Source organism: Lithobates pipiens, unplaced genomic scaffold (assembly GCF_037356315.1).
Source record: "Lithobates pipiens isolate NorthernLeopardFrog02 unplaced genomic scaffold, aLitPip1_a1.2 Scaffold_1, whole genome shotgun sequence".
NCBI lineage: Eukaryota > Metazoa > Chordata > Amphibia > Anura > Ranidae > Lithobates > Lithobates pipiens.
Genome location: NW_027507685.1, coordinates 67,538,812 through 67,555,038, shown reverse-complemented (window position 1 = coordinate 67,555,038; position 16,227 = coordinate 67,538,812). Strand labels below are relative to the sequence as shown.

At 41.0% G+C, this 16,227-nt stretch overlaps 1 protein-coding gene across 1 annotated transcript in view; it reads left to right on the top strand.

Moving 5' to 3' along the window:
* Positions 1 to 15,941, top strand: part of LOC143927853 (putative G-protein coupled receptor 34) — a 29,245-nt gene extending 13,304 nt beyond the window's left edge. The window contains exon 2 of the mRNA XM_077452317.1: positions 9,547 to 15,941. Coding sequence (XP_077308443.1) covers positions 9,554 to 10,615 — 1,062 coding nt within the window. The 5' untranslated portion in view covers positions 9,547 to 9,553 and the 3' untranslated portion in view covers positions 10,616 to 15,941. The remainder of the gene's footprint in view (positions 1 to 9,546) is intronic.
* The last annotated feature ends 286 nt before the right edge of the window (positions 15,942 to 16,227 follow it).

Below are 16,227 nucleotides of genomic sequence, written 5' to 3'. Positions count from 1 at the left end.
TAAAGGAATAGTAGTGGTTGACTTTTTGTGATTCGGCACTGCGTCGCTTTAACTGACAATTGCGTGGTCCCGCGACGTAGCTCCCAAACAAAATTGACGTCCCTTTTTCCTCACAAATAGAGCTTTCTTTGGTGGTATTTGATCACCTTTTATTTTTTGCGCTATAAACAAAAAAAAAATAGTGAAAATTTTGAAAAAAAAAATGCATTATTTTTTACTATAAATAATATCCCCAAAAAATATATAAAAAACATTTTTTTCCTCAGTTTAGGTCGATACATATTCTTCTACATATTTCTGGTAAAAAAAATCACAATAAGCGGTTATTGATTGGTTTGTGCAAAAGTTATAGCGTCTACAAAATAGGGGATAGTTTTATGGCATTTTTATTAATATATATATATATATATATATATATTTATTTTTTTACTAGTAATGGCGGCGATTAGTGATTCTTATCGTGACTGCGACATTATGGCGGACAGATCGGACACTTTTTAGCTCGATTTGGGGACCATTCACATTTATACAGTGATCTGTGCAATTAAAAATGCACTGATTACTGTGTAAATGCGACTGGCAGTGAAGGGGTTAATCACTAGGCGGAGTTGTATGGGCTTAATTGTGTCCTAGGCCCGCAAGCCGCCTTTTAAAGGGCAACGTACACGTACATTAATCTGCCTGTATGTGCCCTTCTGCCGCAGTATATCTGCGTGAGGCGGTTGGGAAGCGGTTAAAGGTTATGGCATGGGGTTTTTCCTATGCCTACATACCATTGCTAGTAGGTGTCCCTCCATCCCATGTCAAAAGGTTGGGAGGTATGATATACTGTGAAAGGTTGTATGTTTAAAGATTTTAAAGCCTAATTATTATATTCAGTTTTCTTTTATAGTTATACTCTGTGATCTAAGGCTAGGTTCAAGCTTATTCATGCTTGGCATTGTGACTACGGCAGCCCATTCATTTGAATGAGCTGCTGTACCAGAAAAAAACATGTCTTAAAGCAGTTGTATCCCCTTGGTGATTTTTACCTACAGATAAGCGTATAATAAGGTTTACCTGTAAAATGAATATCGCCCTGCATGCAGCCACTGACCCTTGAAAAAGTCACGTAACGTGTGACGCAACGCATCGGTGGTGGAGCCAGTGACAACATCGTATACCAGTGTCAGCAGAGGATCTGCCGCCTGCAAGAGCGGTGTTGTGTCTGACCATTAGATAAAGCGCTACATTCTTTTGGCTCATTGCGCAATGATACTTTTTATCTTCTGTTTCCTTCATGTGAATACTCACCTATGAGCACACCAGCACACCAACACATCAGAGCTTAAGTCAATAGTCTGGAGACATTGCAGCCAAGGGTGACGCTTGATCGTTCAGACTCTGTACTTTTCGCTGGTATTTCTATGCAGGTGTGTCTCCCTGATTTTTCAAAAAGATTTCTTCTCAAAATGCGAGCGTCCCCACTGCTTACAATTATCCAACCTACTTTTCTTGGGTTGGCTTTTTAGCCCCCTGCGATTCAGCACTGCTGTGGTTAACCCCCGAGGTGGACAATCCCACTACTTTACCACCAACGTAGTGGTTAAAGATCTTGTTCAAACTTTCACACATCCCCTGAAGAAGCAATCTAATGCGAAACATGTCGGGACTATGTGTGCTTGACGAGAACAACCACTGTATTGCATTATTCTGAATCTTTTAAGCATATATTGCTACTGATTTTAAGCTCAAACTTAATAAATTTTTGTACTACTGACTTTGTACTTTAATTAATTGTATTTTGTTAATTAGCACCGCAAAAATCCCTAATTTCCCTTCCTGTCCTTTGATTCATGTTTCAAACTTTCAGGGATGAGGTGCCATCTTTGTTAGGTGTTGCTTGAGGTTGAACCATCAAAATTATTTCATATCTTGTTGGATGTTTAGTCTGCTCGTCAATGGCCACTGATTGCACACTTGGTTGTTATTTAAAACCATTGTGAACGCTTGTCTGCCACCTTGACCAGGGGAGCTCTACAGAGACATGGATTAGAGAATTTATGAGATTCTTAACCAGTTATAATTTTAATTCTGAACAACAAATTGTATATTTTACCCTTTCTTCACATATTTATACATGGTTTACCAATCTATGGCATGTTCAACACATGTGTCTAATGTAACATTATTTAGTTATATATTCAGCACTGTTCTTTGATATTGCTCAGGTGGGGTTTTTGCGATTTGTTTCCCTTTATTTTTCTTTTTTGGCATATTGGTTTATACAGTACACTGCACTGATCTGCCCCTGTGAAAGGGTTTTTTTTGTTGCACATTGCACTTTAGCCGCTTCCTGCCCGCCCTATAGCCGAATGCCGGCCTTAGGGCGGGCGGCTTCCCGTGCCTGGCCGTCCCTGGACGGCCTGGTGTTTACTTCCGCAATGCGCGCCGCCGCGGGCGCGCATCGCGGAAGTTCTGTGTTTGCCGTGTCCCCCGGGGACAGGCAAACACAGATCGCTGTAAACGGCCAATCACAGCGGCCGTTTACAGCGTGATCGGCGTGTCCAATGGGAGATGATCTCATATGTAAACATATGAGATCATCTCTCAGCGCCGCTCTCCCTCCTCACACAGACAGCGTGTGAGAGGGGAGAGAAGAACGGCTGCAGCAGCCGTCAGTGTAAAAAAGAAAAAAAAAAAAAAAAAAAGTAAAAAAAAAGTTTAATAAAAAGTGCCATCCTCCCCCAGAGCCATCCTCCCCCAGTGCCACCCCCCCCAGTGCCATGCCCCCCCCCCGTGCCATCCTGCCCCAGTGCCATCCTGCCCCAGTGCCATCCTGCCCCAGTGCCATCCGCCCCAGTGCCATCCTGCCCCAGTGCCATCCGCCCCAGTGCCATCCGCCCCAGTGCCATCCACCCCAGTGCCATCCACCCCACCCCAGTGCCACCTGCCCGCAGTGCTATCTGTCCCCAGTGCCACCTGTTGTCAGTGCCATTTGTCCCCAGTGCCATCTGTCATCAGTGCCACGTATAAGTGGCATCTGTCATCAGTGCCACGTGTTATTAGTGCCACATAGTGCCATCTGTCATCAGTGCCACGTATTAGTGCCATCTGTCATCAGTGCCACGTATCAGTGCCATTTGTCATCAGTGCCACCTGTCAGTGTCACGTGCCATCTGTTGTCAGTGTCACGTGTCATCAATGCCACTTATCAGTGCCATCTGTCATCAGTGTCACGTGTCATTGGTGCCACGTATTAGTGCCATCTGTCACCGGTGGCACGTATTAGTGCCACGTATTAGTGCCACATGTCATCAGTGCCACGTATTAGTGCCACGTGTCATCAGTGCCACATATTAGTGCCACGTGTCATCAGTGCCACGTATTAGTGCCACGTGTCATCAGTGCCACGTATTAGTGCCACGTGTCATCAGTGCCACATATTAGTGTCATCTGTCATCAGTGCCACGTGTCATCAGTGCCACGTATAAGTGTCATCATTGCCACGTATCAGTGCCATCTGTCATCAGTGTCACGTGTCATTGTCCTGGTATTTCAAAAGTGTAATAAGTAGTCAACAAGTTAGATGTGTAATTTATGCTCCTAGAACACGTGATGGCGCTCCCTGCATGTTGGGCCTCTCTATGTGGCCAGGCTGCGAAAAAGTCCCACACATGTGGTATTGTAATACTCAGGAGGAGTAGCAGAATTTTTTGGGGGGTGTCATTTGTGGTATACACATGCCACGTGAGAGAAATAACCTATTACAATGACAATTTTGTGGAGAAAAATAAAGAAAATGAAAAATCTTCATTTTGCAAAGAATTGTGGGAAAAAAATGACAACATCAAAAAGCTCACCATGCCTCTTACTAAATACCTTGGAATGTCTACTTTCCAAAAAGGGGTCATTTGGGGGGTATTTGTACTTTCCTGACTTGTTTGGGTCACAAGAAGCGAGATAGGCCACCAGTACATCAGATGTGATCAATTTTGTGCGATTCGCACCACAGCTTGTAGACTCTCTAACTTTCACAAAGACCAAATAATATCCACTAATTTGGGTTATTTTTACCAAAGATATGTAGCAGTATAAATTGTGGCCAAAATTTATGAAGAAAAATTAATAATTTGCATAATTCTGTCACAGAAACAAAGAAATATGCGTTTTTTTTCAAAATTTTCGGTCTTTTTTCATTTATAGCGCAAAAAATAAAAACCCCAGAGGTGATCAAATACCACCAAAAGAAAGCTCTATTTGTGGGAAAAAAAGGACACAAAATTCATTTGGGTACAGTGTTGCATGACTGAGTAATTGTCATTCAAAGTGTGAGAGCACCGAAAGCTGAAAATTGGTCTGGGCAGGAAGGGTGTTTAAGTGCCCAGTAAGCAAGTGGTTAGTATTGGTGGGATATTGATTTTAGAGCATCACTATTTATATATATTTAGTGGCAGCAAAACGCTGCTAGTTTTAGCGGCACTTTACTGCTGTTTAAGCATCTCTTTGCCACCACTAGTAGTTTACCCCTACCGCCCCCACCACCTTAGTGTGAAAGTACCCTTACAGGTTTTTTTTTTCCCTGGGGCATACAACCGCTTTTAGAAGTCCTGAAACCTCTTTTAAAAACCGTGCCATACAGAAACGCATGGTGTTGCAGCACCATGCGGTTTCGAGTGTGCAAAAACGCAAGTAACACAGGTATTTTGCCAATGTATGGGGGTGCTAAAGAGCAGCATGTGGTATGTGAAGCCCTTGGAATTAATTGTTTTTCTGTAATAATTTCCCATGAAATGTGATCTGATCTGCATTTAAAGTGATTGTAAACGATCACCTTGTAAAACAACACATTCAGTTTAACATAAAAATAAAAGGCAAAACATTTGTGTATAGATAGATATAAAAAACTTTATAAATACCCTTTTTTGTATGTCATCACATTCCCTCTGTTCTCAGCTACATAAGAGCTGGGGGAGGAGAAGCAGCAGCACACTGATCTTTCTAATGAATGGCTGGGCAGCGGGGGCATGTCAGAACAAGTCTGATCATTGGAAGAGAGCATACCGAATTCCCAGCATAGATAAAGAACTGACCATGGTGTGCTCTCCTACTTAGTGTAGTCAGTTTTTACTAGGAAAGCAGAGGGACTGGCAGAAACACCAATGATTTCACACAAAGTAAGCAATACAAAGAGAACAGGACTTTCTTACATGGTACAGCAGGCACATATCCGGAATATGAAGTGTTGGGGTAACAAAGGCTTTAAGTCACAATAATAGACAATCACAATGTGCTTAAGCTGATAACATACAAACAATTTTAATTTGGTCTGGGCTCTGATGGGACACTCCAAAAGGTGCATTTTCTTTTTCTGAAGCCAGTCTGTGGCGGATTTATTTTGATGCTTTGGGTCATTGTCTGGCTGCATCACCCAACTTCTACTAAGCTTCAACTGGCAGACAGCCACCCTGACATTATTCTGTAGAATAATTTGGTAAACTTGGGAATTAATTTTCCCCTCGGTGATGGCAATTGGTCCAGGTTCTGAGACAGGGAAGCAAACCTAAATTATGATGTTCCCTCCACCATACTTCCAAGCCCGCACATATGTGAATCTAGGCTAAAGCTGGCCATACACCTAAATATTTATCTCATGCAGCTTAGCTTAAGCTGGCCATAGTTGGATCAAAACTCAGCTGGTTCAGCAGGGACTGGCTGAATTTTGATCCATGTATGGCCATTCCCACTCAAAAGAAGTCGATTTAACAGTCCGACTTCTGTCAAAGGGGAATGCGGGGACATTTTTATCAAACAGCCAATGGGCTGCAGCTGCTGATCAGTGTATTCTATAGGCTCGTACACATGATCAGAAAATCATACAAAAAAATACCGCTTTCGAAGCGATATCGAATACAATAATCTGATCATTTAGCACATAGCTTTTGTCCTAAATCTTCCGAAGGGACAAACACAAAACTTTTTCTCGTACGATACTAGATCATACAATTTTCATTTAATCAGTATAGTTTTCATCCCAAAATACACTACAAATACATTACATAATTTTTTAATTGTTATTATGTTGTAGGAAAATGTTTGTTGTCGATATGGACATTAGCATGCAAAAAAAAAAACGGACAATCATTCGTCCGATAATCTCATTGTGTGTACTAGGCATTACCATGGAGGAGTCCCAATGGTGGAATACAATGGCACAGTAGGGAGGACTCCTCCATCCACCTTGTTTGTATGTATGGGGGAATCTGTTTGTTTTTTTGATCAGCCCACTCATCTATAGTCATCTATAGTCAGCCTTAAGCCCTTGTACACACGGTCGGACATTCTGACAACCAAATCCGTTGGATTTTGTCCGACGGATTTTGTCCAAAACTGTTGCATACACACGGTCGGACAAAGTTGTCAGAAAATCCGATTGTACATAACGTGATGACGTTATTTCGTTACGACGGGACTACGTTCAGGCTAGTAGCCAATAGCTTTGGTCTAGGAATTTGATCTGAACATGCGTGGCACTTTGTCCGTCGGAGTAGGCTACACATGATCGGAGTATGTCCGATCGGAGCATTTTGTCGGAAAATTTTACGGACAAGTTGGAAAACTTGGTCCGTCGGATACTCCGACGGAAACAGTCCGATGCAGACCACACACAGTCGGAATATCCGACAAAACGGTCCAATAGGACACATTCCGTCGGAATCTCCGACCGTGTGTACAAGGGCTAACAAGAAAAAACACTTTAGTCCACCATCCATGCTAAAAGGTTGGAATAATCTGTAGTGCTGTTTAATGTATTCTGACAGTGGAATACCCAAATAATTATGATATTATTATTATACACGATTTATATAGCGCCAACAGTTTACGCAGCGCTTTACAATGTAGAGGGGGGACAGCACAATTATGCCCTGTACACGCGGTCGGACTTTCCGGCGGAAAATGTGTGATCGGATCTTGTTGTCAGAAAATCCGATCGTGTGTGGGCTTCATCTGACTTTTTCCGTCGGAATTTCCGAAAACAAAGTTTGAGAGCAGAAAATTTTCCGACAACAAAATCCGATCGTTTAAATTCCGACCGTGTGTAGACAATTCCAATGGACAAAGTGCCACGCATGCTCAGAATAAATTACGAGACGAAATCTATTGGCTACTGACCTCTTTATAGTCCCATCGCACGTGGTTTATGTCACCTTGTTCTGAATGATCGGATTTTCCAACAACTTTGTGCGACCGTGTGTATGCATGACAAGTTTAGGCCAAAATCCGTCAGAAAAAAATCTGATGGCTTTTATAGTTGAAATGTCTGACCGTGTGTACAGGGCATAACAGTTCAATACAGAATGGACAGGAGGGCCCTGCTCCTAGAGCTTACATTCTAAAGGCAGGGGGTGGTGGTACAAAAGGTAATAGGAATAATTTGTTGGGGGGTGGCTCGGGCACAGTTGTTAGGTGGGTGTGGAATAGGCTTCCCTAAATAAGTGAGTTTTCAGGAATCTCCTAAAGGTGGACAGGTTAGGGGCTGATTGGATGAACAATAATAAATAATGCCTGCATCTGAGAGTTTTCATTAAAATTTACTTTTGTAGAGCTGGATGGTGTCGACAAGGTCACCCATTGAAGAAATTTCAGTTGATTCAGCAGGACTCATAAATTTTTTTTACATTCTTGTGTGTGTGTGTGTATATACCTTTTATAGACATACCAAGCAATATCTAGACTATGGTAAATACTTGAGGGATTATGATGACATTGTGGAAAACCTTACAGATGATCTGGTATAAGATAATACTGACTGGTCAGACAATACTGGCTGGTAGGCCTATCAGTGGTGCTTTTTAACAGGGTGACTTGGGGTTTATGTGCCACCACCAGAATATGGACCTGGTTACAGAACCTTTGCACCTCAGTCTTTTGTCATTAATACTTAGACTCCAGGCACCAGAATGGACCATATGCGCCTCATTCAGTTTATTTTGTCCATCCATCAATGATGGAAAGCTTAATTAGCCTAGACAATGTCTCCTGATAGTGATCAATAGCTCAGTATTTTGGGTTCTTGGTGCAGTCACAGCAGGGTAATGTACCATGGCTTGATGTACAGCTGTGCATGAGTTGTGCTGTCCCATAGGAAAAAGCAGCTATTGTAGTTGCTCAGTACATCTGTGTCATTCACTCTTAATCAATAATCACATTTCCATTTTAATAGTTATTAGTTTACTGTTATCCATACATACTTTGGCCGGGTCATGCACAATGTTTCACCACTTCTCTATTTTTGGAATTTGATTTGTCGTAGCATGTCAGTGACTCGTGGTAAGTTTACACAATGTGATTCTGCTTCTTCCCAAGTTGGTCCCTTATTACATCACTTACAAGATAATTCTCTGTTGGTTTTTGAAGTATTTTTTTTTTTTTTTTGCTGTATTATTTTCAATTGTAAACTGAATTACAGTTGAAACTAGGATAATTCAAATACCTCTTTTGGTATTTTTTCTGTACATTATAAAAGATCTGCCTTTTTTGATAAAATACACACTACAATCAAACTAAAAAGGCAATAAAACCCTCCAACCTGGTTAATAACCTCTCTTTTGATCCCAGCTCAAGAAAATTGATCTACTAGCTACACATACCCACCTTCTCTTTGCTCACCCACAGCTCCATTCTGCAATCGGTAGCAATTATTAACACCTAGTACTTCTAGGTGTGGGGATCATGTAATTCATTCATCTTCACCTACTGCTTAATGATTGGCTGCACAGGGACCTAGCGCTGTCACATGGAGGCTAGGAGAGAATCCAGAGGGGCAAAGGAGGTATAAGCAGCATGGCGGGCAGACATTTGAATTAGCCTGTCCACTCTAATATACCACGGTTGGTCCTAATGGTGATTACACTCAGGAAAGAAAAATAACTAAATCACACAGGTGGTCCAAAAAAAGAGATGTTTACTTTAGATATACATTTGTTACATTGGAGGGCTGTAAAAAGGATAATGGTCCAGATGTTTAAAGAGACACTGTCATTTTGCCCATTCAAGGCCAAAGTCACAGCGACTTCTGATAGTCTGTCTCCCTAGCAGATTATACTCATGTTCCTTCATGCCTCCTTATTCAGTTGAAGCCCTTGGTTTATTGCTCTATTATAGTTGTGTTTTCAGGTATGGGTGAGCATGTCACCTCATCCTTGAGACAGTGGCCAGGCCTAAGTGGCCTGAACACTGCGTGTGTGTGTGTGTGTGTGTGTGTGTGTGTGTGTGTGTGTGTGTGTGTGTGTGTGTGTGTGTGTGTGTGTGTGTGTGTGTGTAGGGGGGGTAGACTCCACCATCCAACACCGGAACTTACCAAGGATGGACTCCTGCAGCTGGGAAGTAGCAAAGGAGTGCAGATTGTTGAGTATGACTTGCTGGGCAGGTGGGCTACATAACTAGACACTTTCACTTTGGCCTGAATGGACAAAAAATTCTCTTTATGTTACCCATAGTTTTTTTTTTGTTTTTTTTTAAGCTATACAATTTTCCTTTTTAACTGTTGTGATGTCCCTTTTCCAGGTAAATAATGGATGTTCTTATGGATTTATCAACTCATTTGGCCTCAACAACATGGACCATGCAGACTGAAGAAACAACTCCTTTGGAAACAAATATATCTACTGCACCTCCTTTCAATGGCTGCCATATCCAAGATGGAGTACTATCCTCAATGCTACCAGTGGCGTATTCACTTGTTTGTGTTCTTAGCCTCGTAAGCAACATTCTGGCTCTCATTGTCTTCTGGACAAACTGTCAAAAGTGTACATCAATGGTCATATACATGAGGAACCTTGCCATAGCTGACCTCCTCCTCGCCCTCTGCTTGCCCTTTCGCATTGCCTATCAGAACAATAATGGGCCTTTGCTCCTGTGCAAGATAATAGGTGCCTTTTTCTACTTGAACATGTATGCCAGTATTATGTTCCTAAGCCTGATCAGTATGGATCGTTACTTTAAAATAATCCGGCCTTTGCAACAGTATAAAATCCACAGTGTGTCTTGGAGCACCCGAGCCACTCATATTGTCTGGGTAATCAATGTGGTATGCATAGCACCATTCCTGTTTGAAAATAAAAGTGATGAACCTTGCAGTCAAAAGTGCTTCCACTTCAAGAAGAAAGGAATTGTGGCAGCTGCAATCAACTTATCAGCAGTTATTGCTTTCTTTGTCCTTCTGTTTCTTTTTGTCTATTTTTATGCAAAAATCTCAGCAAAGCTCCACCAAGCCACTTTGGGAAGAAACCAGCCACAGACTAAAAGGAACAGCAACCGGGCCATGAAAAAGTCTTTTATTGTCTTGATTATATTTATTGCGTGTTTTGTTCCTTATCACCTGGTACGTGTGCCCTATATCCTATCTCAGATCGATACTATTCCCAGCATGGCCTGGAAACAGACATTGCATATCACTAATGAATTGGTGCTGTGTTTGTCGACATTCAACAGCTGTCTGGATCCTGTGATTTATTTCTTCTTGTCAGACAGCTTCAAAAGGGCTGTAATTTGCACCATTCAGGGAAAGCTCAAACTCATTATGAACAAGCAGGACAGATCATCCTACTGCAACAGATCTGTTACTGATATGTAAGGCCAAGCTTTGCTGCTGTGTTTACAGCAGCTCCTATGGAAGCACCTGTTTCTCCTGTAGGGGATGATGGCATACAAATCAATGGTGTTATTTACAGAACAGAGTTATTGCAACCTTTCCAGGCATCGCAGCATAATTATTATACGCTTACCTGTACGACATAATGACTTTTTCATTGCTTAAAGGAAGGGGATAACATGAAAAATAAAAATCCTCTTTGATTATACCCCTTCCAAGTTTGGGTAGAGATTTCCCAACTTGGCTCAGTGTAATGTCAAAACAGTTTTTCTTAAAGTGGTAGAAAAGTTAACAAAAAAAAAAAAAAAAAGATGGTCTCCCCTGCAGGTTTAAGCCATAATGTGCTAGTATGTACCTCATACTAGCATATTATGTCAGACCTCACCTATAGAATAGATCTCTCCAGTGGTGCCTTGTCATCGTTGGCAGGGATTCCATCTTCACGCTGTATTCCTTCTGGGTTTGCGGGTTCCCTTTGAATGGCTGAGCCATGATGACGTTGCACAGCATGAGTATGTTGTCTCTTCAGAGGACATGTTCCGGTGACATCGCCAGCTGCTGCTTACTAGAATATCTCCTAAATGGTACACTTTTAGAAGATTTTAATTTTACTTACAGTTAAGCTTTATTATAAGCTTACCTGTAGGTAAAAATTGGTAACTACCACTTTAATTCACTTACTTTCCCCAGATCGTGATCATGAATGGGTGTTAATGGGAACTAAAGATAAAAAAAAAAAATGTAGGAAATAAAATCTCAGCTTCAGGTTCTCCTCTTCCAGTGCCACCCCAGGAGAGCCCTTCCCGAAGTGGGCACTGGTAGGGAAGAGCCCCAGCAAGTATTTTATGTTTTTGTTATTTGCCCATTGCAAAAGTCTTCAGACCAATAATGAGATGCCACATGGTCTTCATCCTCTTTGACTCTTCTCTTGCCTGGGTGGTCCTTAATAATATATAGAGTGGTGCTGCCTCATTACACTGTGAGTGCATGTGATAATGCCCTTAAGGAGACAGGTCCATGACATTATACCAGCCTTGTTCAAGGACACCCTGGGGGGCCTTGAGGTTTTGGCGTCGTAACAAACAGTGATATCATCAGTGTTGATAGGAAGCGTGTTGATTGCCTTCATAGCATCCTTGTTTGACTCTCCCCTGCTCCTCTTCATCAATACTGGGGTCACATTAGCTGAGTGATGGCAAGAAACTGGGGGAGAGGAGAAACACTGGAATAGTGTATTTGCGTTGAAAGAATAAATCACCTCTAATGCTAGGTGTCCTAGGTATGTTGATGCTGCCACATTATGTAAAACTATTAGAATATTTTTTTTACATTTTAGAATTGGGTGCCTTGAGACTTTCCATAATTTGAAAGGGTGCCTTGAGATTGTCCATAATGTTAAAGGGTGCCTTGATTGAAAAAAGGTTGAGAAATTGTTATGCTTTGCATCTATCTCTTAAAACCAAGGAGGCTTAGACTTCTGTAGTGTATCAATGCTTTACTAAAGAGGAAAAACTGCATATGCAACTGTAGGATACACAATACAACACAACTCATAGCTTACAAAAATATGCCTACAAATATAAGCATGTACAATATGTACGCATTAAGTAAAACCTAAGCAGTAACTCAACTTGGGGTTTAAGATGTAATGTCCTTCATGGTTCCTTGCTCAGTCCAACTCAAATATTCTTCAAAGTTCTTGAGCTCCTCACATCCATGTCTTCCTCTTTGTCCTTCCAAACACATCAACCCTCCCACCAACTTCCTGCCTACCAACTTCCTCTGCTCCACCTGGTTGACAATAAACCCAACTGGAATTCTGGATTACCCATAATTGGAGTAAATGGGTCAGGGTTTGAAGAGATATCTAGATTTCGGATAGTTAAATCCCAGACTTTAAGTAATGATTACGTCAAAGGTGAAAGTGTTTGTCTAGGTGGGGCAAAATTTAGGCTTAATCCAAGGAAGAGAGGTCAAGGGGACTGATGTTATTTGTTGCTCAATAGTTACCCACAGTTTAGATTTACCATGATAAAACCAATCCACTATTTTAATCAGTAAACCCGCTCCTCCCTCTGTTTTCCGCTTTACTAAGATGTCATAATGGAGCCTAGCTGTAGAGTTCTGCCAGAGATACCTTAGCAAGCTAGATTGCAGCGAACGGAAGAAACCCCTCGGGAGCATTTGATATAAATATAAAAAGCGAATATCCATCTTATATACCACCATTCTCATAAGGGGTTTCCCCCTAGCCCTACTGTTCAGTTGGCTAATGACAGAGTTTAGCATAGGCAAATAGTTCAATTCATAGATCTTTTATTCTGTGGCGGCGATAATAACACCTAAATATTTAAGAGAATGGAGTTCCCACTGAAATGGCAAATTGATTTCCAATGTTTCTTTCTTAGTTAGCGGTAAGGTGATGTTGAGACACCTGAATTTTTTTTACATTTACTTTAAAATTTCTGTGGAATCTGAATTGTTCTAATTCATTTAACATGCTTGGAAAAGCTATTCTTGAGTTGGCTATATATATATATATATATATATACATAATCCGCAAAAATGGTTTGTTTATACGAAAGAACTACTCCCCAAATGAACTCTGGGGATAGAGGAATTAGACCATAGAGCCATCCCCAGATGTTCCATAGCCACAATGTATAGGTATGGTGATAGCAGACAGCCCTGGCATGTCCCGCTAGAAATATTAACATGTCGGGAGAGTTTTCCATTAATCCTTGCAGATGGAGCGCTATATAAAACAATTATTTTTTGACCTACTTGTTTCAAAGATGCTTCCATAAACCTCCAATCTAAGCCATCAAAGGCCTTCTACGCGTCTAATGAAAGAAGACAGTGTTTTTTTCTGGCATATTGTATTAGTAAGCGTGTCTTTAAGATATTGTCACAAGCTTCCCTACTCTACCTAATCTAAGCCCATTAAAGAAGGGATTACAGTGTGTAGACACAAAGCTAAACTTTTGGCAAATATTTTTTTTGTCTCAAAAGTTACTCCCATTGTTTTAATGTGTGTTCCGTGAAAATGTTCTATTTGCATTAATACCAAGAAAATAGCTGCATGAATTATTCCTTTGGGCATTAACAACAATTTACAGACTTTCCCTTATGTATGAAGAGCTTTTTGAAGGTGTTCATTGAAGATGGAGATGCAGCATCCAGCATTAAAACGACTTTACAAACTATAACTTTACAGACGCGGCATGATTGTTTAGCATTTTAGAGTCTGTCATAACAAACAATGGAATTCTAATATGACATTTTAAATGTTACATTTTATTTTAATGTTGCATTGGCAGATATGGCCTCGACGGCATGATATTGACTTATTTTATTTAGTAGAAAAAAGTGCAATGATGTTATGCAGTATGCAAAATTAGGCCCCATTCGGACATTGGTGTCCTGGTGCGTTATGTTAAAGCAAGTCTGTTAACACAAGCATAATACATTTGGGCACCCAATAGTAGCTTAAAAAAATAGGAATACAGAAAGACATCCACTGTGTTTCAAGAGCAGCACAACCCCCCCTCCCCCTCCCTTAATCAGGGCTCCGATCAGGTAGCCTAAAACTTACTTACACCCACCTACCTCCGGGTTCATCCAGCTCCAGAAGAAAAAAAGCAGTAAAAGACGGCATATTTTCCCATTTTCTTGCGGTCTGGATCAGAGTCTATTTGCACTCGTCCCCCGATAGAGCTGACAGGAGTCCGCCTGTGTCCCCTGGGCAGAAACTGAATGGGCACGGATGTGACATCTTCGGCTTTGATGAGCAGGGGATCTACACACAGATCCCCTGCTGATCAGAGCTGACTCTGCTCTGTGTGAAAGGACTCTAATACAAATCTGTGAGGTCACCGCCCACTGTCTTGAGTCCAATTAAGTTTTATCCTGTGTTGAGTCCTGATGAAGAGGCAGTGGCGTTGCCCTTAAAACGCTTTGGCTGTTTTTAGATGACTTATTTACCAACAATTAAAATTTTCTTGAACTCTTTTATTTAAATTATTGGGCTGGCAACGGTCAAGTACCATTTTTGGCAATGCAGCACACCATAGCACACGGTAGTGCAATACTATGCACTGCAACTGATGTGTGTTGTTGCTGGGTTGCCTCAAAATGAATGGCGCTGCAATGCACTAATGCATGTAATACATTGTGTATTGCACATTACCGCAAAGCTCTTCACTAGTAGGGTGTAAAGGGGCCCACATTAGAGTCCATCCTTAAACTGGGCTGATCGCAGTGAACTGAACTCCATACCTCCTGACCTTCTGGAATGAGAAAAAAAGGACACTTTTTAGCAAAAGCACACGCATCTGCTACCCCCATGCCCTTCCTTAACACAGAACATGAATAATTAATACCAAAACTACAATTTCTGTAAGATGTAATTCTTTATGGATGAGAAACTGTCATGAGAGTAAAAAGTCATTCACACTTCTTCAGTAATTGTAGCAAAAGATTTTTCTCATGACAGGTTCTCTTCAAAAAAAAGTACTATATCTGAGAGGTGCCACAGCAGCATATTTCACCTGTAGTAGCAACCTAGGTAAATGTTTAGCTTGTGATTGTCAGGACTGAAAATTGAAGGAGAGCTTGTGTGTTGGTCCACTAGTAGAAGATAAACCCTTTAAAGGGTTAGTTCACCTTTTCCCCCCAAAAAGTTTTTTTCACATGAAAAGGTGAACTAACTCACAGCTTCCTCCCTACCCATCGCAGTCATCGCTGCATTCAGGCCCTTGGACAATTATCTTTTAGCCCAAGCTAGCTGATGTAGTGGTACTGGCATTTGAAAACCGGACCCTTCTTTCTTTCTTCAACCTTCCAGTTCACCGTCCTGGAAAAAAGAAGGCTCAGAGAGATTCTCATTGGTCAGTGTGGTCACGCACCGATTCTGACCAATGCCCATTTATCATTGCAAGCGTTATGATGCTACACAGCCTTCGGGTTGTGTACTGCATTTCTCAAATGCCCAGACTGCTACACTGTCTGGCATGGGTGGAAGAAGATAATCATCAAAGGAGGTGAGTGCAGCAGAGACTGTAAGGTTGTGGGTGGGGTTAGGAGGGATCTGGAATATTTCAGTTTTGTAAAAAGCTGAACTACCATTTTAATTACTGATTTTGCTAACTCTTGAATTGAATATTTGGTTGAAGCTACTTACAAAATGCCACTTATTTTGACTCCCACAGAGTCTCTGCATTAATTAAAGGGCTGTTATATAGTCCTGGTGATACATTTTAAAATTGTGATCTTTGTGCCTAATATTTGTTATTATTTTGTAATTGTTTTCTACTTCAAAATTGTTTTTTTTTTATGAATTAAAAATACATTTGTAAAAGAAAGTGTATTCTTTTAAAACTTCTAAGTTTTCCAGCTTGTAATGAATGCAACAATATATTTTACACATGCTGTAGATTTATATCGTGTGTCCACTACTGGCAATTTGGCAAATTGTTTTTTACACACTGGAGCTCAGATTCCCAGGTGATGAAGACAATATCCATGGTTTTACTGCTCTCTAGATAATATTCAGTACATTACTGGGGATCATTTATAAAGGCTGGGACAAATAA